This window comes from Perca fluviatilis, chromosome 23, assembly GCF_010015445.1.
Source record: "Perca fluviatilis chromosome 23, GENO_Pfluv_1.0, whole genome shotgun sequence".
Classification (NCBI taxonomy): domain Eukaryota; kingdom Metazoa; phylum Chordata; class Actinopteri; order Perciformes; family Percidae; genus Perca; species Perca fluviatilis.
Window position 1 is genome coordinate 12,525,157 of NC_053134.1, and position 25,565 is coordinate 12,550,721.

General features: G+C 39.9%; 1 protein-coding gene across 2 annotated transcripts in view; it reads right to left on the reverse strand.

Moving 5' to 3' along the window:
- Positions 1-25,565, reverse strand: part of exoc4 (exocyst complex component 4) — a 120,768-nt gene that overhangs the window by 91,261 nt on the left and 3,942 nt on the right. For both annotated transcript variants that reach the window (XM_039791391.1, XM_039791392.1), the window contains exons 3-8: positions 24,349-24,543; positions 20,637-20,830; positions 18,827-18,936; positions 15,910-16,010; positions 15,610-15,764; positions 10,674-10,854 (exon numbers count right to left, since the gene is read on the reverse strand). In XM_039791391.1, coding sequence (XP_039647325.1) covers positions 10,674-10,854; positions 15,610-15,764; positions 15,910-16,010; positions 18,827-18,936; positions 20,637-20,830; positions 24,349-24,543 — 936 coding nt within the window. The remainder of the gene's footprint in view (positions 1-10,673; positions 10,855-15,609; positions 15,765-15,909; positions 16,011-18,826; positions 18,937-20,636; positions 20,831-24,348; positions 24,544-25,565) is intronic.

The window sequence follows — 25,565 nt, forward strand, 5'->3', positions numbered from 1 at the left end:
GGAGGCCATATCACACACGCAACTTCTCCAACTGGCAACACCAGGGGCTCCACTTGCCACTAGCCTCGTGCTGCAGCTAATCCTATCAGTGTATTAATTACTAATGATGAGCTGATGGAGCGAAACCCCCAGTCTTTGCAAGCTAACGCCCAAGTAGACTTAATGAAATGCCAGCGCTGGGCTGATGAAGGGGCTCCGACCCTACTTAAATTGCATTAGCCCAGAGACAGAGTGAACTTTGGAGGCAATTAACTGGACTGCTAGGACAGAGAGAAAGATAGAGGAAGCGAGGGATGGGAGGCAGAAAGTAACACGGAAGGAGAGATAAAGGTGGAGTTGTGGAGAATAGAAAGTGCAAAGGATTATAGGTGGATAATGAACACTGAACAGAATGCTAAAGAGAAAATGGAAGAGAAAATGAAAGTAGACAAAGTGAGAACACTAGAGACTAAGTTAAATAACCAGCTGTTGCTGATTTAACACTTCTAAGTGGAGGTAAAAAAAAGAGGGTTGGTTTCCCCACCTCTACTTAAGGATCTCCAACTAATTCTGGTGACAATTGTGTCTCACCAATCTATCTCCAACCAGCAGCAAACCATGTTTCAAAGCTAGTAAGTTGCAAAAGTACATTTTTTGTTAACGTCACCTCAAATCTACAAAGCTGCCTCGATAACAAACCCTACACTAACACTTGCAGCTGCAGGACCTGGAGCTCACCGCCAGTGTTTCAGTTTGACTGTTAAAAAGTGTTAAGATAATTAAAAGGTATTTATTTAGAAGCAGGCTGGTTGGTTAGTTAGCTAACGCTAGCTTGCTATTCCACCAGGCTTCCATTCTACATAGCTAAATAAGCCGGACAGAGTTGTCCCTCATCTGGCGATCTGCTTTCCCCGTTCTGTTGGCTCAGATCTCCACAGCCTAAGTCCACAGGTACAAATTAGTTTTGCACCAAATGTATTGCAAGAAGTGTTGCGAAAGTCAAGGCGCAGATTCGCCACTTTGTGATGCGAGAGAGCAACATATGTGAAGTTGCAGGGACAGATTCGAGAGGTTGTAATCACTGAATTGTGGTTGTGATGGAAAATGAACCTGAGTTAAAAAAAAAAAAAGTACACGAGTAAATGTTGCATTACAAGTTTGCAGCTGCTCATGTTCATGCAAATATCAATCTACACATTTGTGAATATTTTTTCTGCGACTTCACATTCAGAATACAGGTGTGTGAATATTTCTACAAGTGCAAATTTCAATTTAGAAGTTCAGATTTTTTTTTTACAAGCTCTCGTGTTTTTTTTCTTTTTGTGACTTCAAATTCAGATCACGTGTGTGAATATTTTTTACAAGTGCAAATTTTAGTTTTACAAGTGCAAATTTTAACATACACGTTCAGATTTTTTGTTCTGCAAGTTCTCACATCGTATTCTACAAGCTCTCACGTTTTGCACCATATTTACCTTCATAAGTGTCTTAGGCAAGTTTGTTTTTATACACTGTGTTCCAAATTATTATGCAAATGACATTCTACACTGATTTTCCTAAATAGTTGATGCAAATTATATAATATATATATATATATATAATATAATTTTCAAGTCACCAACCAAAGAAAATTGGAGGGTTAGGAGTACTAGCACAAACAATATGGTTTATAGTTTCAAACAAGATTTTTCTTGCTGGACAAGATTAGATTTGAAAAGTAAGAGGACCTCTCAGCCTTCACCTAGACATTAAGAGTACCAATGAGGTCTCTGAGATGCAATTTGTATACTAGCTTTATGGCTTTCCACAATTGTTCAGTCATATAACATTTTCGCCTAAAACTCCGGATAGTTTCGTTTATCCAATGAGATAGGTTTTTGGAAGGTGTTTTACGAAGCTTAAGTGGAGCTACTTTATCCAGCACTGAAGAGCAATAGTTGTTAAATGATTGGACTACAGTGTCCACGCTTTTATCATCTAAAACAACATTGCTGTCGAATACCATAGAGAAATTAACAGCTGCAGTCTTGTTAATAAAACGGTAGTGTCTCATATGGCAAGAAGGCTGAGACTCCAATTTAAAGCAAATGTCAAATAAAATACATTTGTGGTCACTGATATATAAATCCTTAGGGCTAACAGATCCAATATCTATACCATGTGTAAAAACAAGTGTGCCCACAGGCATGTGTGGGGCCAGATACATGTTGCTTCGATATGAAGATTAAAGTCCCCAACCATTAGTACCTTGTCCAGCTTTATAAAATCTGATAAAGATTTGCCTATTGGGCCTGGTTGTCTGTAAATTAAAAATAAATAGGATTAAGCCGCCCGACTCTGCACACTTGCAGTTCAAAAGACGAGTAAGGCTGGATGCTTACCAGCTGACATGTCAACTTGTTTCTAAAAACAATGGCAAGTCCACCACCACGGCCTATTTGCCTGGGTGTACAAACATGATCCCTCCTGGAAGATTGTGCGAGTCTGCTATTGACTAATAAAACAAAGGAGCAGCCCATTCTTTTCACAACTATTCATATAACCTGCATGTACTGTCTCCATACAGTGAATAAGACAGTCTCCTCTTTCTTCCTTCCTCCTCAGTCTAACCCATCAGGTCAAGCATATGAAATCTCATTAAAATTGCTATTACTCATACAACAAAGAGACCTAGATCCCATTACTGTCACCTGTGTTTGACCGCACAGCTTATCAGTGAGGTACACTTACAAAGTGGCAAAGAAGTGGCTGAAATAAAGACCACAAAACAAAAAAAATATATATAGGAATTGTATTACAAACAAGGCAAAAGCGATAGAGATAATTGTGTTTCAAATATATGAGAGATGAGATATGAGATATAAGAGTGAAAGACATAAGCAAAACTGTAATTCTCTCAGTGACTACACCTAGAGCATCACATCAATGCAAAATAAGTGACCAAAATAAACAAATTAAATGGTCTACAATATTAATAAGTGATGGCCCCCAGAGCCCGGTTCCAAATGGGAGCCATATCTAATTTAGTAAAAGCCTGAAGCATTGATAACGTCTGACATAACTTGCTCTGCTATTGGAGGAAGACAAATGGTAGTCCCAGAGGGAAACAAATGAAAGTGTCTCTTGACATTTCATTCTTTATTTAAACAGTTGAGGTCTAGATGAATCTTGATAAGTTAGTCAAAACAGAATCTCCATGCTTAGTTCAGTGAACATCCACTGTAACTTCCATTCCAAGTTAACAGAGAGTTGATGGAGAAACAGGCGAGGAGTAATTATGCTGTTATAGTTTTAGACTGCCAAGGGACTTCCTTCCTTTAACACACTGAGCTCCTCTCTCCTCTCTCTTTCCATCTGTGTGCATCCATGTCCCAGAAATGCTTGTTACTAACCTAGCTCTGGGGAGCTTATTCCCCGGAGTCCTTAGGTTTTTTTCGCCTAGCAGGTTTCCTTGGATTAGGGTGGCACCTAAATCATGGTTGCAGCTGTCGCCGTGGCCCTGCTCCGCGCCCTGCTATGCCCTGCTACACCCTGTAACGCCCTGCAGTGCCCTACTACACCATGAACTACTACAACTACTATTTCTAGTCATAGTTCCATTTACCTTTATTGTGACTATTACTGCCACCGTTCATCACACCCCCAACCGGCACCGTCAGTCACCGCCTACCAAGAGCCTGTGTCTGTCCAAGGTTTCTACTCGCCACTGTTGCACTAAATGGGGGAATTACTTGAATTGTTGGGTCTTTGTAAATTATAATGTGGTATAGACCTACTCTATATGTAAAATGTCTTGAGATAACTCTTGTTATGATTTGATACTATAAATACAATTGAATTTAAATGGATTCCCTGAAGAAGAAAAAAACGCATGGGTGAATCTGTGAAACGGTTGATGAAAAAAGTGGTGGTTATGTACAGACGTGAGACACCAGGCAAATGGCTCTTCACACCAGATACTAAGACGAAGCTCAAGAGTTCACATCAACTTAAGTGTGTGTTTGGGTGCTATGTGTGCGAGTGGGCGTACATGTAAAACTCACATCTCTTTCAAGGGCTCCCCGGGCAAAGACATTTCTACCACAACTATTCAAAGTAATTCTATCAACAAACCAACCTCGTTCGGCATTTGACTGGCTTGGGTCTCATCCCAAACTTAAATCAGTCCACTGGGCTAAGTACTACGTTCTATAAAATAAAAAAGGAGAAAAGCTTTATCGAAGTCTGTCTTTTTAATTCATTACCAGCACTCCCATTTATTTCTTCCAAACCCAAATGTCCCCTTTGTGCTGGGAGAAAGTGTATACTCATCCTCCATTCTGTCCATTAGGGCTCTAACTCCCAACAAATAAGAGAGCATCACATACAGCTATGCAGGTGAGCTTGCCACTGGATGAGCAGTCCATTGCTTAAAATTGAATAAATAAATATCACTTAATTTTCTCTTTCCTTGTTTCGACCCTCTCATTCCTAATAGGTCATCTTTAAAGCAGCCAAGAGAATCATCTTAACACTCTGTTCCTTTCTCAAGGATTTATTGAAATCGGTTGTTTTCCCATTAAATCCCTTGGCTTGTCTTGTCACAAAACCTCCTTTACTGACTGATATCCCATGCTGCTAGCCTGAAGTTAAAGCCCAAAGTGTCCTTGGCCGTCAAAGAAAGTGTTCTTTATACACCCTGTATTGATTGTGTTCCAGAAACTTCAATAACCTTTACAGGTTCTGACAAAGCTGTAGCCACAACTGCTCCCACAGTACTGAACTACAGCTAACCAGTGGGGGTTTCCACCTGGAGTGTAACGCATCTAGTCAATCTTTTGAAGGCTATCTTGTTGACAGAGGGAAAGAAGATGTGCCTGCGTGTTCACTGAAACCCATTTCATTTCTCTGTGTCCTTGCTGTGTCCCCAGTGTTTTTTGATGTAAAAAAAAAAAAAAAAAACATTTATACTGTATGTGTATTTTTTGTTTTAAACAAAAGAAAAATTATCAATAGAATAGTTTGTAGTGTTGAAAGGTGTTTCTATAGATACTGTCCATTCAGAATATGTGTGCTTTTAATTTGTATTTCTGTGATACTTAAAATAGCAGTGAATATGTTGAAAGGACTACTGTATATCTTAACTGAATAGCAAAAGAAAAGACAACAACAATTAAACATATATACAGACAACTGACAATAACTGTTCACCATAATAATTTGTTTAAATTATGAATGGACTATGGTGTCCTTTAAAAGGTGCACTATGAGTTCCTGCATTGTCACTTCTGTTGACGTTCCAAGAAAATTCCAAACAAAACAGAGCAGGCTCGCCCCTCCCCCCATGTTTCCGTAACTGTCATGACTAACTGACTAACTGTCACTAACCCCCACCCACTCCTCCAACCATCTTGTCGGTGATTGGCTGGAGTGGTTTATTGTATTTTGGTACACAGCCTGTACCCCTGGTGTTTGTTTGACGTTTACGACCCCTGTGTTGTCTCCTGAGACTGGGCTTTTTCACAGTGTATTCAGGGGGCAGGCAGCTAGCGGATCAAGGAGAGATGCCAAGATTTGAGAAAAAAATGAAATTGCACTGAAACCATGCAGGAACTCATAGTTAGGGTTGGGTACCTTTCGCATCTGAACCGATACTAGACCCAATACCGGTACCTGAAATTCGGTTCCCAGTACCCAACAGTACTTTTTTTCGGTACTTTCCCTCTGTAATTACAAAAAAATTATTTCAGTTGTAAAAATAATTCCAAACCTATTTACTTAGAACATTATGTTATTTATTTAGAATATTTTACACTGACAGAAATTAAACAAAAATAAAACCCCTCCCTCTCTCCTCCCAAACCCGTCCCTACAACCTATTAAATTGAATAATTATTAATTTCTTACTCACTGTAACTTTTATTCTTGTATAGTATATTATTATATTTTAGCCTGTTTCATTTTCATCGTGACCGTTTTTAATTGCCCTTTAATCTTTCATGTAAAGCACTTTGAATTGCCTTGTTGCTGAAAGGTGCTGTAGAAATAAAGTTGCCTTGCCTTACAACCTCAGCCTGTCAGTCAGTCCGCAGGGCACAGAAACCACCGTTGTGCCTGCTCGTCTTAGAGGAAGTGTAATGTCAACAGCACCGCGACTGCTTTCGGCTCGCCATTAATATCATATCACAGTGAAAGGTGTCTGCGTGAAGTTTTGAAAAACTGTAACCACACTTGAAACCGTTTTATCGGCTACAGCGGACTCTCTGTGACTTCAAAAAAACTGCAGAGCCCACGTAGTTTGCTCCGGCCGCACCTCTGCGCGCGCGTGTCGGACCTCTGCTCTCTGTCAACATGCAGAGAGGGCAGATAAGCTTGCGCTTACTCTCAGGTCCCGAAATTTGGAACAGTTTGATTTTACATGAACCAATACCGGTAAAAGTACAGGGTTCGGTACGCAACCCTACTCATAGTGCACCTTTAAGTTAAAAGTCAGTTTTCTCTGTGTTGTTTCTCTCTGAGACTGTAGTGAATAGCCTTCTACCAAATTGTTTTAATTGTAAATACTGTAAATAAAGTAAAGCATGGTTTTAAGTGGCATATTTAACACTTTGTTTTTACTTATTTGCCATCAAAACAGCACCTTGTGTGTGAGAATACTGATGGTAACAGAGCACTGAATTCTCTCACAAAACCGTACCTGGCGAGCCCACTATTTAAAATTTAAGCCACAACAGTGTTTACTGTACAGGACATAATATTGTGTAACCTTTTGCACCACTGAGTCATAACAATCAACAAGTCATGAAAATTATTGCAAAAACATCCATGAGCAGTTGATTAAGTCTCGAGTGATATTGATGTAGTGAATATGGGTGGGAAGGGGGTTGGTGTGCGTGGATCTGAGAGAGTAGACTTTACCGTGGTGATGGTAGACTTCACTGCGCTTCAGCGATACGTAAATATGACAGCACTTTGGAGAGCAGAATAAATGTGACACATTATTAAAATGTTGGGCGAGAACAACGTAGCCATGTCTGTGCTTCATATCTAATTAAAAGAGATCATTGTCTTCTAGCTGCTCTCTGGCAGTTCAATTTGCCTCGTTTTCACTGTGTTGATGAGCTGAGAGAAGGCACCGCATACACACATATACATATATATACATATATATATATATATATATATATATATATATATATATATATATTTGCACAAACATAACACCCCTCCTTTGTCTTGGTTAATCTATGGCAATGAAATGATTAATTTAAGAAGTATGTTTAGAGAGAGAAAGAGAGAGGACTTTACCGGTTCGTGCCAACAAGCATATTCTAAAGCAGACAGGTACCTGAACGTCAATTTGATCAAAGTTTGCTTTTTTAAAATTTAACTCTCATTTGGAGCCCACATCAAAAAAAGCTCAGCCCCTGTTGCACCCTTTCGTATCTCTGGCTACAGTAGAAAATGTTAATATGCTCATGTTCGGAGTTCTCTTGTGAAGTTTCTATGATCTAGAAATCAGTTATTTCACAAGGCAGACAGTCAGCATCTATACATATTTTCGAATGCAGGCTCAAAGTTCCTTGTTTGCAGAGAGGAAGCCACTCATTAAAAGTGTGATTTGCACTCCGGTCACACACTCACAGCAGACAACGGACATGGCAAGCAGTCAGCCAGCCACACATCCTTGCAGAATGCGCAAATGCCGAGCTAATTAACAAACTGGCACGCCTCAAACCAAAAGGCCGACAAGGTCAAAGGGTGATCAATGTCAGTAGCCAGAGACACTCTGTGGCAAATATAATATACATTAAATAACACTCTTACTGGGTGGTCTTAATGAAGAATTCATGGAGAGGTTTATAAACTGTGATCTTTTATGAACTATGTTACCCAATTACCTGATAAGGTATTGTGACTTCCATCTCGTTAATGATTCAAAGGAAACTTGTGGATTTTCTTGCTTGGCACCTAATGTTGTTTTGACAAACATTTACATTACATTAAACTTGCCAGGCTGACAGACTGCCAGATGCTTCTATACTGTATTTTTGTAAGAGAAAAGAGAAGCATATTAATCATTTATGGATACGCACAAATTCCAGTCACTTTGATTTCTTTACAACGGACTGCTTTGAAAAACAAGATAGTTTCTGATGGAAAAGGCAATCATGGATAGAGGTAGAGAGCCGCAAAGGCAGGCAGTGGTGTACACTTAGAAATGTAAATTCAATAGCAGTGTGAATAATCAATAGATATACTCACACACATTCCACAGAAAACCACTTGGAAATTTGTGAAGTGGCCTTAAAACACTCCTTCCAGCATCAATACCACTGATTATCATCCAGTCTTCTATGCTATAAATCAATACTTCCCCATTGGAATTAACAGCAGAAGCTCTCCGGGTTTTTGAACAGGGATAAGAACCATTACATGAATCTTGACTTTCAAAAGCTTGTTTACCTACTCCCCATTCTAAGCCTACTGGGCCTCAGTCATACAGTGGCCTTGTAACTGGGTGCACCCTGTGTTTCTGTCGGCTTTTGCATCTGTCTGCTGGTATGTCATGTGAAAATGTCAACCTGGTATCTCCGCCTCTCAAAGTGAGGAAAAAACACCTACCAAGAGGTTTCTGTACATGTCACAGATGTGAAGAAGAAGTGTGAGACAGACAGGGACTAAAATGATTTAACTGTACAGGGAAAAAAGATCATGTCTGCTTCTGTTCAAGCCTTCGTACCAATTTTAAAAGTATCACTTTTAAATTGCATATTTTGCATGCAATAGTGAAGTTATGTTACAGTAGTTATTGTTGAACTGAAGATATTATTAGGGACTAATAAAGATTATAAGCACATTTTGACCAATGTTGTGTAGGTTCCTGCCATTTTTAGGGTCTTACGACGTGAGAGAATAACTTACTCGGTATACTATAAGATTTAACAGAGCCACCGTTGGAGCTGAAGGAATTTAAATTCTCTCAGTACTGATATGTGACTCTCAGAGTGGGCTAAACGAAGGGGGTGAAAGGGAGTGTGGGAGTTGTGAGAGAAAAAGAAAGCAAGATAATGAGATGAAGAAGGAAATTACAAGGAGCAAGAGGGGTATGCACAAGGTATTGGGAAACTGTAAGACCGTAATACAGCGGCAGCAGGAATGATGCTGAAGAAAGAAGGAGCAAGGGAAATGGAAATGGAGAGTGGGAGAGAAAGGCGAAAGAACAAGCAAGAGATGAGAGTAATGGCAAGAGGGAGGGAGGGATGGACGAGGGGCTTTCATATTGATACAATCGGTCAGGAAATAATAACACGAGTGAGTGAATAAGAAAACCTCATTTCACGTAATGAGTATTCTAATCAAGAGATTTCATTATCTCACATCGAGACAGGGGATAGTGAAGCCCCTGGCAACTGGGTGTTGGCAGTGATCGCATGCCTGGGAATGGCTTAATGCCTTTTATAACTGCGCTGGTACAGCAGATCTACATGCCTATGCACAATCACATCCTCGGAAACACACATGCCTAAACACTCCTGTATTTATGAATGCATGCATGCCAGCTGGAAAAAGTTATTGGAAGCAGACGAGCCGTAGTGCACGAGTTAGAAATAGATGGACTTTCAATTTCACTAGGCTACAGCATCCTGTCATTTTATTTATTCATTTACAGTTTTATGATCAGTTAAAACACTGGTCTGTGTTCTGATCTTGCCATCGATTACCATGGCAACAATCACAGCATTCAGTTCAGACCTCTGAGAAAGTACAGCAGGAAGCAAATTCTGCTTCACTTTGCCAGAGGGACCTTTTATATTTATATACAGTACATCTAAGTTATTGATGGGTGAGAAAGGCCTGTTCAAATCCAGGAAGAAGCACCTCATCCTCTTTAATAAATTCAAGCTAGTTAAAAAGTGGTTATACACATGAGAAATGCTTCAGAAAGACGGAAAATGCTGTTTTCCTGAGAACACACACACACACACACACACACACACACAGACAGACACACACACAAACACACCTTTGAGAGCAACTACTGCCACAGATTTTCCTCCAAGATTTACCATAGGTCAGCTCAACAGCTGCTCATCCCCTCAGCCAATCAAACAGGAGCAGGGAGTAAGAACCAAGCATAAATACACGCCAATTAAAGAAATAATTAATCCAAGCAATCAAGCTTCCCCTGTCTTTTCCTCTTGCTTCTTCTTACTGACAGATTGAATGCCATTCATCACATCACTGACAGTTTTCTACTGATTAATTTACTATTAGAGAAGGTGAATTGAATCAGTGTTTAAGTGCTGGGTTGAAAATAAATCGAGGATGAACAAATCTCCATGGCAGTGGATGAAAAACTAAATCCTGGGGGTATGCCAGCAAGGGAGGGCCAAACAAACAAGGTGCAGTGCTACAATTTGGCTCTATACTAAAAGCAGCAATGTCAAATGCACTAAAAGAGAACAATATTGCCATACATTAAAGTAGGCTTGATTTCTAGATTCTACATGTATTTCCTCACAGAAATATACATCTATTATAATCTACTAGACATGACTTTGTTATCCAATATTCCCACACAGATAAGTAATATTTGATTCCTATATACAGTAATCTGTATAGCTTATTCTGTTTAAAGCTTCATCTTTATTTGATATGTAATACTAAAAATATACTGAAGCACTCTTCTATTGCTGTTGCTCATATCTGACCTGCAGCACTGTCTGGATCTTGGCAGAGACGTCGGCCTGCTCGTAGAGTTTGATGCCCTCGTTGTGGGCCCCGCCCGGGCACTGCACTGCGATCTGATGCAGGTGGGTCAACACCACGCTGTGAGCCTGGGCCACTGCCTTGAACTTATCAAACAAAAGCTCCAGCAGTTCCAGCAGCAGCCTGTAGAGGGAGCCAAAGAGAGTAGAAAGGGAGGGCAAAGATGAGAAACAAAAAAGGGACAAGGGCAGGAGAGTGGGGATAAGGACATTTGTTTCACTTTTGGAACACATTTATTATGTAAGCCAGCACGATATTCACTCCACATTTTATTGGTTAGGAAAATGCATAACTCCCACAGAAAATCACTTGGCCTTGGCTTTCTATACAAATAAAGCAGAAAGCCACCAAGGGATTCAGCTTCTGTTGTAATATTAGAGAGAAAAATGAGACTTACGAGTGTATTACAGTTGACAGTTTCTTTTTTCCTATTACCATCAAAGACCATAAAAAGCCTCCACACCCCAGAGTATTGCCACAGTTAGAGATAGCTTTCTATGCTCCTGCATGTTTGCCTTACCTCCAAATTCATGGTATCCATTAAAACAGCTGAGAAATACTGATGGCCATGTTAAACAACATCCGAAATTGACTTTTTTCTAAGATACTTTTCTAATAACACAGTCCCTGCAGTTGTATCAAACATACAGTATACTAATGTGAAGAGATTGTGCGTTACATGTTGCTTTACCTCTTCACTGCCACTAGAAGTATATGTATTTGTGCAACCATGCATTCTAGTAAATGAGTGCTACTTCACCATATGTACCTACACAATAAAGGTAAACAATGTGAAATTGTAAAACTGCTATGTATACAACTTATGACTTGATGTAAGGTAAACTCTAGCTCTCCTGAAGGAAATGAAGGAATTAACAGAAAGCAACAGATAATATATCTAGCATTTCACATCACCAATTAGGTGTTTCACTTCCGTGTTTACATTCACATTTTGTATTCAGCAGATACTCGCAGCTATTCATCCTACAGTAATAACCTGGCACCTGGGCTGGCTATCGCAAAAGTAGTGAGCCGCCCAACCTGGACTCAAATAAACAGCTACTCTCATTAGTTCTAAATGGCTCTGGCTGAAGAAGAGAGCAAAGCCAAAACCAGAAAGACCTTCAACTTGATCTGAGTGCCACGCTCTGGATTGGAAACTCAGTTGCCTCATCAACTAATGTTTCATAGAGACTTTGCTATACCTGCTTTTTGCACAAGGACAAAGCTTTCAAAGTAAAGAGGGAACACAGGTTACATTAGTTGAGTCTGAATGAGCACCCAGTGCACCCATGCTATTGAGTGCCCACTTTATTTTAGTAGAGTTATTACAGTTAATATAAATAGAGTCACACTCTTTGCCTAACACTGGTCTTTTAGTGCTCTCCTCTGGTATTTTAATTGGGTTTTATTTAATTTCTGGTAAGTGAACGACAGCTTAAAGCTATAGTGCATTGTGTCTGTTTCCCCATGAGGAGTAAAGTAATGACAACAAAACTGTCTCTCTTTCTCATGGGCGGGCTAAATTCTCTGGGCGGCAAAGCAGAGAAAGGGGAGGTAACCTTGCTCCTTATGACCTCATAAGGAGAAGATTCCAGATCGGCCCATCTGAGCTTTCATTTTCTCAAAGGCAGAGCAGGATACCCAGGGCTCGGTTTACACCTATCACCATTTCTAGCTACTGGGGGACCATAGGCAGGCTGGGGGAACTCATATTAATGTTAAAAAACCTCACAAAAGTGAAATTTTCATGCCATGGGACCTTTAAATTTCAAACTAAAAAAGTTGTGACTGCCAAAAACAAACCATCTTCTATCAAGCATTCCTCAAAAGCACCGGAGCCCATACCTCATTAATGCCAAGTCAATACAAATAACCAGCAATTTAAATGCTGCAAGAAAAGAAAGCATGCTAAAAGTTGTGTGAAGTGGCCAAGGTTTCCTGGGAAGGTATCAGGATAATGTAAAGGCAAGATGGATGTTTCACTAGGGGGCATTTTGGTTGGCTGTCTGTCACTACACTGGCAGTAGCAGCGAGTAAATGTTATTAATGGAGAGGAAAGCAGGCACAAATCACTATGAGCTATAACTCAGTGAACGGAAGATGTTCGTGAGACGAAGAGAGGAGCTGTGAAATGTCAACGAATCAAGGAATTCTCTCTCCCCCATCTCTCATGTATAAACATAAAGGACTGACACAGTGAACACCAACTTTCAGAAAATGACAAAGAATTGATGGTCATGTATTCACATATGTAGGTGGACACGCACTAAAGTTATGGTTCTGACCTTGTCACTTTTTTTCTGTTCAATTTCTAAGCGCACTCCAACCGTACCCCCACCTTACCCTTTAAACGCACACACTTAGACAGACAGACACACATGCATAAAGTGTAGACAGCGGAGTCCTCCTCATTATCTCCCAGCGGAGGCCATCCTAATCCATATTGTCTGTTCTTAGAGGCCTCACTTCTCATTTCCCCTCAGGATCGAAGCTGAGACACACAGCTGATGAACAGTTGGGAGAGACAGCAGGGAGCACACACATGTTGATGTACAGTCCCTAACTATCTGACAGACACTACAACTGTGTGTGTGTGTGTGTGTGTGTGTGTGTGTGTGTGTGTGTGTGTGTGTGTGTGTGTGTGTGTGTGTGTGTGTGTGTGTGTGTGTGTGTGTGTGTGTGTTTTTATTTCATTTTGGGAGGACAATCATAGTGTCCATATTAGATTATTATAGGGTTGGTTGTCAGCCACAGATAATTAAATTACAGTAAATAGGGGCCTGCAGAGTGTTTAAAGAACCACTTTTGAAATATTAAATGTGCCAGGTCATCCTGCCATCATTCTCAAATCCACAGAGCAGAAACACATTAACACAAATGTATCCTAGACGTTTCCCAATGACCACTCTAATGAACAGGCAGAAGAAGAAAAAAAACTGTACAAAAGAGACAAGCAATCAATCTTGTGATCAATGTGCTTTGCTTGTTTTTAAATTGGATTTAAAATACTTAGCCTTTTATCTTAATGTCCTTTGATCATTCAAGCATTTCTACTACTACTACTTGAAAGCTGTGCTCTTGCTTTGAGATTGAGATTGGATTCAGAATTTCCTAAACCAAAAACACAAAGCAAGGAGAAATAATGCTCTGTTTTTGTAATGCAAAATGAAAAAAGGGAGTTCAACAAGTCTGCTTTTATGTAAATTATACTGACAGACTCACAGATCAGTGCTGCATGCAAATAACGTTGGATGGAGTATCTTACTAAAAGTAAAAATCTAGTGAAAGTGCACTTGAATGTAGCCGATCACTGAGGACCTGAATGAGAACATAAACCTCCGAGAGTAAGCCATGCACTGCCGTATATGCTGTAAAGTGCTTAAGTGTTGCCTGCTAGTCTGCAGTGCTATAAAATATAGTGTGCAATATGCAAGACCATTGTTCCCTTCAACTGGTACACTGGTTAGAGTTTCCATAGCAACAAGCCTCGTCTTTAAATTAAAGTGTGAAAATAAGCAGAACGAGGTGTGTATGCATCCAAGTAGAAACACACACACAGACAAACCTCTTAAGTGTTTGCCCCAATGCGAATGCTCCGACACAAATACAGTGTTTAGCACTCACACACACACACACACACACACACACACACACACACACACACACACACACACACACACACACACACACACACACACACACACACACACACACACACACACACACACACACACACACACACACACACGCACAGGCAAACTTAAAACAATCTGTAAGGAGTAGAGCTGGGAATGAGCTACACGGAGGCCTGTTACATTGAGGTTAGATGAGATTCAGCAGGCACCCGGAGAGGGAAGGCAGACGAGGCTGAAGAGAACATCCCTGACAGAAAACAAGACGTTCCTCTTAAATGGTTCAGGATCAGTGGCCTGAGACCTGTGTTTCCCAAGTCTGCTCGCTGTATGTGTATGTCTGCAGGAGCTGATGTGACTGCTTTTAAAATGTAGCAGTCCTCTACTGCAGGTGTGAAGTTGTTTGTGTGTGTGTGTGTGTGTGTGTGTGTGTGTGGGGTTTAACCATGACTTGTCTAGGTTTAAAGCAGCAGAGTATCTGTTTTCATGGTCTGAGGCAGGTGTGCCTCCAGTCCTAGCCTTTACTGTGTTTCATAGCTGGTTGACTGTCTGACTATGAACACCGTGGGACTGAATTCAAAACATGTTGTCTACTGCCTTCACTGTCCGCTCTATAAAAAAAATAAAAAGTTCCTAAAAGACGTTCTGCGTGTTAACACAAAACATGACTTAGTGACTAATCCATGTTATATCATTATTTATAAAGAGCTCTACTGTATTATTACGAATAAACTTTAGCAACCACTGAAGAGAGTGGGCAGCTTGTAGTTAATGACACTAGGGAATTGAGTCGACTGGGATAACTACAGAAGAATAAGCAAACAGGCTGCTTTAATAAAACTATTGCATAGATACAATACTGAGGGGATTACAAGTCTTATTAAAGGTATTTTTTGTGGTAAAACAGTAGCTGCATACTGCTGTTTACACTGATACTTTTTTGGAAACATGGCTGATTCTAGCTATTATTTTCTGTCAGGCAACATCATTTAAAAAAGATGGCCTTCGTCTTTCACAGAACTTTCGTATAGTTCTGTGAACTTAAGTTCTACTAACTACTAACTGTGTCTCCCATCCTCTCTTATTTACATTTATATTTACTATCTAATATTCACCTTCAGCTTTCTCCATTTTTTCACTGATCTGTAGCAATCCTTGCCCTTCAGGGAATTGGTCACACTCTCAGGAAGCCATGGTATTCTAACATAGGGCCTTCCTCCTTCAGTTTGTCTCATTACTGTACCTTGGTTGGCTCTCCTGGGCCAAGTTCTCTCCTCTCTGGTAAGCATGGTCTGCTATCTGAGTGGTGGACCTCTTGACGATCTGTTTCAGCTCAGGTTCCAGCCGCTCCATTATGGCTTTGATGGTCTCAGGGATTTTCTTCAATTTGGCCAGAGCCTGAAGAAAAAGAACGATACAAACACTTTACTTGAAGCAAGAGCACAGAGACACTGAAAGAACAGCACAGAACACAAGGGTGGATGTAACATACTGGAGGTGTGGAAAATCTACAATTAACAGTGTGTGTATTGTTCATGTCTACCTTGATCAGGATGCCCATGAACTCAGCACTGTTCTCCTCTGGATCCACCTCCGAGAGCTCCGCTTGGTTTAACTCCCGCACATCCTGCTGCAGCTCACGCACTAAAGAAAGTATAGACATAGGTTAGCATGCACTGTACCGGTTTACAAAATATTTACAGGCATAGGGATCCAATCATTTTAAAGGTATAGTGATCAATGTTAATCTAATACACGTTTTGTTAAATTCAGCGAATATCTCCCAACTGTCACCTAGCTTTCTATTTTCTGTGTGCGCTGAAAATAAATCTGGTGTTCCTACACAGCCCTGGCTGTGTAATTGCAAAACAAACAGAATGGTGCGCTCGAGCCAAGCAACACTATTCCAGCCCCTCCTCCTTTTCCGGCCAAAAAAGAGTGTTATGAGGAGGGGAAGGGGGGGGGGGAGGGGGGGAGAAAAAAAAAAAAAAAAAAAAATTTATTTTTTAAAAAAAAAAAAAAAATTTAAAAAAAAAAAAAAAAAAAAAAAAGAATTAAAAAAAAAAAAAAAAAAAAAAAAAATTTATATTTTTTATTTTTTAAAAAAAAAAAAAAAAAAATAATTTTTTTTTTTTTATAAAAAAAAAAAAAATTTTTTTTAAAAAAAAAAAAAAAAAAAAAAAAAAAAAAAAAAAAAAAAAAAAAAAAAAAAAAAATTTTTTTTTTTTTGAAAAAAAAAAAAAAAAATTTTTTTTTAAAAAAAAAAGAAATAAAAAAAAGGAAAAAAAATTTTTAAAGGGGGGGTCACTTACTGCAACTTTAATAATGGACAGTTGTAAAAAGACTGACAAAAAAAGAGAAATGAAAAGTCCACACACTGTTTTGCTTGTACTTGCACATTCATAAACCAATTGTTGTCCATCTTTATGTCGGGTGTATTGAGCCATTGTTCAAAGACAAAAGACAAAATCCTTGGAGACATGCCATGTCACCTACGCAAACATCTCAAATCTACAATACTCTATTGAGCTACCATTTATACTTTATACATAAAACGGGCACTTCTTTGATACATTTTAAAACTTTGGAGGTATTTGTTACCTCCTTTGCAGTTTCCCAAACACAGCTACATATGTACAAATCTAATTACCAACATTCAACTATCACCTTTTTAATAGCACACTATGGCTTCAACTACATTAATATACTACATATTTCTCTTTTAAAAACGCACACATCTGCACCTATCCCGTTATCCTCCCCCCGTTCATGCTCTTTTCATCTGACTTAGCCACATTAGCGGCTAAATTGAGAGCGGCAGCATCGAATGATGCTCTAATTTCCATTAGATGGGGCCTCCCAATTCCCCATCAAAGCACGTTAAGAGAGTTAATGTTTATGGCAAGTTAATGGACTTTGGGTGTATTTCCTCTTTCCCCCCATTCCAACTGTAGTTTGTGTAATAATTATGACAATTACTAGCTACAAATGAGGTGCTCTAATGCTATTAAACAAAATGGCAAGCTAGGCCATTGATGGAAGCTGGCTGCTGTGTCGTGACCACAGTTGTTAGCATGATGGTGCATAGGCACTTACTGCCTGGCGGTAGCTAATTGCCAGTGTTCGTTGTGCATAATGTAGGGAAAACTGTGGTTTAGCTTTTACTTGTAAGACAACAGGGTGGGTGAATTGAACAGATATTTATAATGTATTAGTGGTAATTCGTACATTTGTGCATTTTGAGGTCATGACACACACATTCAGGATGATGGGCTGAGCTGAGTGAATAAAAAAAGAGGTGGAGTAAAAGATGCATAACTGAAATGACAGTTGTAGCCGACATAAGCCCTCAGTAAAGTAGGAGCTAAACGCAAAACAGACAGAGATATGGAATTACAGGGAGAACTACTCAGGTTAATTAAACCACCACTGGATGGAATACAAATGTTGGGTTGCATCATAGCTTTCAGGGAAACCTGGCTTTTCAGGAGCCTATCATATGCTAAAATAGAACTTTATGTATCCTAAGGGATTATTGATAAGCAGCAATAAGCCAATAGGTTTGTAGATACTGAGTGGTATGCACAGGACGCTCTATGGTTGCTAAGCATCCACAGAGCTAAAAAGAAAACAGAGAGTCGCAAACTTCGAACGCCAAGAGTGGGTGGTGAAAAAAGTGCCAAACTTAATATAAAAACTCAGAAACACCAAGGGAACACCAAGTTATTGCAGGATTAACTTTTTTCATTATCTTCTTGTTTGCGTTCCTGCTCTCTGCCTGCAAGGAATGCAGCGCTGACTATACGCCCCAACAACCAAGAGAGAATTCATACATTGCTGAATACAGTTAAAGTCTGCATTATCAGTCCCTGTTAAAGCGCTGGTTACCAGTTTGAGCATAATGAATGCTGTTCCCCTGCTGTGATGACAGAGATGCTGGTTGACTAATGGTTCAGAAAGGGAGAAAAGATGATTATAATATTAGCGAGGGAAATGTATATTACGATCATAGTTGAAGATGTTGTGACATATACTGCAGGGATAGAAGTGTGTGTGTGTGTGTGTGTGTGTGTGTGTGTGAGAGAAGGTTTAGCAATACACACCCATAATGACATGCAAATGGATGTAAGCCAGATGATGCTAATGACTTCCTTATCACTAAGGATATCAGCACAGTAAAAAGAAAATTGCAAACTAAAATCCACACACTTTGTCATCCAAAGAGACCAACAATACTGCTTTGTTGATGTGTTTATCTCTATAGTTCTCCTAATGTATGCAATTTTAAGAGAGAGAAAACCATATAACAAATGTTTTTATTTTCATGAAACACCCTCTTAAAATGCACAGTTCTTTTTGCGTCTCTTTTCCTTCACATAATCTCCACGTGTGCTTTTTTGCTAAGGCACCTGCCATAAGTCCCTCTTACTCCCCGATCTAATATGATCTAAGGACCATACCACTGCTGGATCCAGGTGTGCTGAACTGTGATGAATCCAAAAGCTTGCGTGGGGTGGACAGGCTGCTGACATCCAACACAGGCATTGGAGATGTGTCTTTGGGAGTGGAGCTGTGAAGAGAAAAAAAATCCAGGGACAGTGATTATAAAGATAAAGTAATGTTATTGAATGCTATGCTTTCTGTCTAGTATAAAACATATTGTAACTATATGAGAGGTATAGGCTCAAATTAACTCCAAAAATCTAAAGGTAATAGATTCGCATCATAAGATATCAAAGTTTAGTATGCACCAACATAAATGTGTCCACTAACCTGGCTTTTTCTAACAAAAACAATCTACTGTTAAAACAAAACAAAAAAATTGCATCTCTGGGTGGGATTTCTGCTGATTTCCAATGAGCCATTTATCAAGCCTTAAGCCGGAGGTGGAAGCAATCCAGGTCCTTTAAATTGTGCGGTATAAACACAGTGTGTTTGCTAAGTGAGTGGGGTGTATGGAGGCTGGCTTGTTGTTAGAGGGGACCCAATACAGGAAGGCCAGGACCTGTCACTGGCTGACCCTCAGTAATACATCACTGTACCTCACCAACCCAGCCACCATAATTCCACACACACACACACACACACACACACACACACACACAGACACATACACAAAGTGCAAACAACACTTGGAACGCAACAGCTTCAACTGTGTGTTCGAAGCCATTGTGCCGCATTATCCCTAATAGGTTATATGGCTGCATCATGAAACAAAGAAACTGCCCCCCCTGGTCACAGAGGCATAGCTTAAGTTATTCTCCCAGTGGCTGCAAAGCCTACTTCATCATTTGAAGCATCATTGGTGGTCACACAGAAACTCTATATGTTAAATTCTGAGTCATTTACTGCTAGTAACATTCTCTCCCAGGTTTAAAAAAAGGTTTGTTCCCTGGAAACCAAACACAGACAGACACATTTTTTTTTTTTTTTTTTTTTTTTTTTTTTTTTTTTTTTTTTTTTTTATATATATATATATTTATATATATTATATATATACACACATATATATATATATATATATATATATATATATATATCATTTGTGATGTTTGCCTCTTTACGATAAATTATGTGTTTTTCATCTGTTTCTTTGAAACATCACAGCACAAAGAACCATTATAAAGAAGTTGAGCAACAAGTTATACAATGTCTTTTTTTTTTTTCAGTAATTGGCTTGGTTTCCATACAGTAAATAACTGGCAAGTTGTCCCAACAAAGGAATAACTCAGAATGAATACACATATATACAGTCAAAACTTTTCAAAGAAAGCCCTTTGAAGGTTACATTTGACTACAAAGTAGGCAAACAAGAAAGTCTTTTGGTAACAAACCAAACAAATGACTTTTTTCGACCTCACTCCCTCTGTCTCACTCAACTTTGCACACTCGTATAAAGTATATTAGTGATAAAACCCTGTAAGAAAAATACATTCAAGTCTGTTGTGTGGACCCATAAATGAATAACTAAAAAAAAAAAAAAAAAAAAAAAAAATGAAAAAATGAAATTAAATCTCTAATCTCTACTTACTGTATCTTAAAGTTAAAAGGTTAGGTTTTAAAATACAGTACAATCTTGCAATAATAAAAAAATAATAAACAAAAGCAATAATAAAACACTCGAAAAACACTTGAATGTGCACAACCATCTGAACAGCCAAGCATCCCCTGATGACAATGAAGTACTATTTTCACATTTCTATTGTTGTGAAGACTCCTGGACCCCCCGAAGTGGTAACCATTTAAGAAATATAAGAAACTGTCCGTTACCCTGGAAGGCGAACAGCATTTTTGTCCTTGTTCTTGTGTCCCAGACGACTTGTGGATTTGATGTAGAGGTGTCGGTGCAGCTCATCAATGAGTACAAGGTGGATGTTGAGCTTCTTGCCATGGAGCTCCAGGCGCAGATCACCAAGCCCCTCCACCTGCAGCAGGGGGCCTTCCAAGGACTCCACAGCTGACACCTGCATTTGACAAGACACCAGCCAATCACAGGTTAGCCTTACTGTAGATTTAGATGTACATTTCAATTTACATTACATACATAACGTTTCATCATGTCAGATTTTTTTAAAGATCTTCTTCTTTTGCCTTTACTGGACAACCCACAGCAGTAAGCCACAGAAAAGACTGCAGGGATAGAGATAGGGACAAGACATGACAAAGATACCTGGCCCAAAATTGAACCGGGGACATCGCACCAAATGGTGAAAATCCAAATGTAACTCAGTCTGTGGCTAATTTACATAAAACTTTCATGGCCAGCGAAAAACAATCATTACACAACCAACACCAGAGGGTGGCGGTGGGAGGGCTACACATGCATTGCTCTTTGAAAGCTCCCCCTTATAAACATTTTTTTCAAATTATGTAGAGGAAAAAAAAACAGCTCGAGGATCTCTTTGTTCTTATTGAATTCTTACCCAACAGTAACTGCATAAGGGCTATACAGAGACAAACAAATGAATGTATCATCCCACTAACCTGTGGTTAGTATTCCTCTGTTGGTGAAAAATATGGCCAATGTATGGTGTCTAATGGAAATCAGTCAATTGGCAATCAGAGTCAAATTGGCCTGTCAGACCAGCTTTAGATCATTCCATTCGAAACTACACATTCTACTTCCAATGTAAAATTAAGAAACCCAATGGTTAGTCATTGTTCAGTCAAAGCCTTATCTATCCCCATCATTCCCTTATTAGGTTAGACAGTGTTCAAGATTCTTCAATTCATGAAGCTCCCTTTTGTCTCCAATTTCAAGAAAGTCTGCAATGGTGAAGCTTCACTCCATGTTTACAAAGAGATGGACAACCACAATGACAACCACTCATTACAACCAGTTATAGGCCTAATTGATTGAATAAACTGTAAATTCATTAATTCATTTAATTAATTGAATGGTTTTTTTTATTTTATTTACCTTATTGTATAAAGAAATGACCTTAAGTCTTCTCATGCCCTCCTGAGTCATGCTCTTTATGTCTCTAAATTCACCCATTCTCCCTCTCTGCTTCCCTCTTTCCTCAGCATCCTCAGGAGTAGCAGCGGTTGTGGCATGTTTGCAATTAATAAATCTTCATAAAAATTTACTAGTCTGTATGTGTGTATGTATGTGCATTTCTGTGTGTATTTTAAGAGCACTAATGGCCAGTTGATAGTGCTGCGAAAAATATTTGCATGGCCAGCGCAGGCCAGAAGGGAATGGGTAGCAGGCAGGGGGAGGATGCTGGGCAGGGTGCATGGGTCAAGTGTGTGTTGATGCAAATGAGAGCCACATTAGTGACAAGATGAGCTGATGCGCTGCATGATCAGCCCCCTTTGGTTTAATAGAATAACTCGACATGCCTGCAAGACTTTACGTGTCCTGTGTGTGTGTGTGTGTGTGTGTGTGTGTGTGTGTGTGTGTGTGTGTGTGTGTGTGTGTGTGTGTGTGTGTGTGTGTGTGTGTGTGTGTGTGTGTGTGTGTGTGTGTGTGTGTGTGTCTACCAGATGTGTCTATGTATGATTATATGTGTGTGATTGTATGACTGTAAATCATTTAACACTTATGTATGTGTGTGTTTGGGGGGGGGGGATCTCATTACCATTGGGCTGGGATGACAGAGGAAGGCTGGTTTACATCATTAGGGGGCCGGGCCTGTCAGCATAAAGAGGGATATGAAGCCTCTAGTGAATTTGCTTGGGAGCAAGAAAGATAGTGAGAAGGACAGAAGAGAAGAGAAGAGAAGAGAAGACAAGACAAGAGAAGAGAAGAGAAGAGAAGAGAAGAGAAGAGAAGAGAAGAGAAGAGAAGAGAAGAGAAGAGAAGAGAAGAGAAGAGAGCCAGCTTACCAATAAGCCCTGAGCTCCAGGGGAGGGGGGGTGTCAGTATCTGTGTGTGTGCACCTGGGTTTTGTGACACGACAGGAACAAGGGAATGGGAGAAGATCTAGGAGAGGAAAATACTTTTTCTGGAACCAAAGGCAGTCTCGTTTTTAACCAAACCCATGGGGTCTAAGACTGCCATTCAATAGCAGACAGAGAGCATAGTCTGAATTCTAATTGTCAACCCTTAGAGATAAGGCTCACATAAACACACACACACACACAATGTTATGGAGAGCGAGAGACATTGAAGGAGAGATAGAGAGGTTAGAAAGTTCATTCCTGGCTAGTCCACTCTTGCCACACCACACGGCAAAATTATAACAAAGATATTTACTGCATGAATCTGTAAGCACAAAACATGTACAACTTTTTTGTTAAAGAAAGAACAAGAGATGGGAAAAATAGACTATAAGGGGAGAAGAGGCAACAGAATGCACATTTGTGAAAACCAGGAAGACATTAATCTGACAGATGAGTGCTGTAATGAGTGACAGCATGATGGGAATAAACACTTCAGGGACTCTCAGAGAAGTGACACAGGCAGTATTATGTTACAGTGGAGAGAGACACAGAGTGAGTGTGTCTCGGCAGTATATGTTGATACATTATTTATTCATGGACTGCATAAATATGTCACCAAAGCAAAAGGTGTAACGAATGCATCCAACAGGATTTTGATGTAGGCATTTCAAATGTGCTTTAAAGTGTGCTTTCTACATAGCAATACAAGTGCACTATCCTGATCAAGTGAAGCACATTCCAAGTAAGCAAAACAGAGGCGAAAGCGTCCAACTGACTTTGAACTTTCCACAACCTTTCAAAACACACTGTACTGACTGAGCACAGGATGAATGAAGTTCCACTTCTTTCCACCCCCACAGAGGATTTTTCATGGTCCTTTGAGCATACCGTCATCCCACTTTTTTCCTCCTCCTCAGATAACCCCATTCTAGCAAAGTAATTATTACCAAAGTCTGAGGGAAGATGTGTGGGTGTGAAAGAGAAAGGAAGAGGAAGTAAAGGAAAGGAAATGAGCCTGGTCACAGAGCCTGGTCGTTTAGTTCTCAATACCATCCTCCAGCTCCCCTGCCGAGCGTACTGCAAAACACACATCAAAAGAACAAGAGTACACACAAACATACACACCTGCAGCACCCTGACTGCACTTAGATGATGTTCTCTTGAGGTAAAAGAGTTGCACCCACTAAAATGTTCAAGGCTAGAAAAGGATTCTTCAGGAGGGATGAGAGGTCCCAGGAAATCAATTTTAGCGTTAACACTTCATAGACACTGGTGTTTATGTATGTGTACTGTGCACACCATGGGTCACAGAAGCATGTCACTGCCTTAGTACTGCCTCATATGCATTTACATGTGTCAATAGGTTTCCCCACAGCTTCAAAAACGAGACAACAATCTGTTAATTTTTCCATTTCTCACTTTCTTAATCTCGTTAACCAAACTAAACCAAAACCTATTTGGATGACCAAATCTATTAAGCACTTTCTTTTTTCTCTTTTTCTTTCTGTCTGCATCTCTAACTAAAAAAACTATACAGCTCACACATACAAAGATGCTCCTGTACAACCACATTGCTGGCCATTAATCTACTTACCAGCATATCTGTGGCATGAAGGTAGTGCTTGCTTGCCATATATGCCTCCAGCCGTTGAGGGACCTGCTTGATGCTTTCGATTTCATCCAGCAGCTGGAGGACATGCTTGTGCTCAATGCCCTCTATCCACAGCTTCCTTAGCTCATCCCTTTTGCAGTGGAGAAGCATCTTACAAGACAGGAGGTTCTCCTTCACCTGCAGGAAAGAGTTCAAATTAAAAAAGAAGACACAATACTTGTCCACAAGGCACATTTAGGTGCAGCAGTACCAATAAACAAAAGCATTTTGGAAGTGTAAATCAAGCCATTACTACAAATATTGAAAACACACTGTTCTAGTGAGAACTGAATGATTAAAAAGTACAAAGTAAGTCACTCCTTACTTCGGAGTGGTCCAGTCATACAAAATCCCCTACCATACAGGTTACTTCTCAAAGAGTTTAATGGTAAATGCATGGCTGACCAATGGTTTAAAAAGGTCCCATGGCCTGAAAATTTCACTTTGAGGTTTTTCAACATTTATATGCGTTCCCCCAGCCTGCCTATGGTCCCCCAGTGGCTAGAAATGGTGATAGGTGTAAACCGAGCCCTGGGTATCCTGCTCTGCCTTTGAGAAAATGATAGATCAGATGGGCCGATCTGGAATCTTATGAGGTCATAAGGAGCAAGGTTACCTCCCCTTTCTCTGCTTTGCCCGCCCAGAAAATTTGGCCCACCCATGAGAGAGAGACATCATGGCTTTCAAACAAGCAAAGTGGCAGTTGGTCAAGGCCACACTCCCACCCTCCACCTTGCCCCCCCCCCTCTCTCCTCCTCAATAGCTACAGACACAGAAATGGCACATACTTAGGAAAGCTAATTGTGGGACTGGCTCTAGTGGCTGTAATTATGCACCAAGGCTGAATTATGGGAAAGAGACTCCAGATACAGTATTAGGGGACCACTAAGGCCTATATAAAAGCATCCAAAGAGCACCATGTCATGAGACCTTTAAATACTGTTTAATTTCTGGGCATGACTGCTAAAACATGCAGAGTTTTTGGCAAGTCAAGAATGCAAAATGTTCAATCCCATGAACTCAGAGTTTGCAACCCCGGGATTTGAAAATAGGGGGGTGCTGTTGCCACACACCCCCTTGTTTTCCTGCAACAAACTGGATTTTCTGGATTTTTTAAGTGACACTAAATAATGGGTAACCGTTATAAAGGCGACATATAC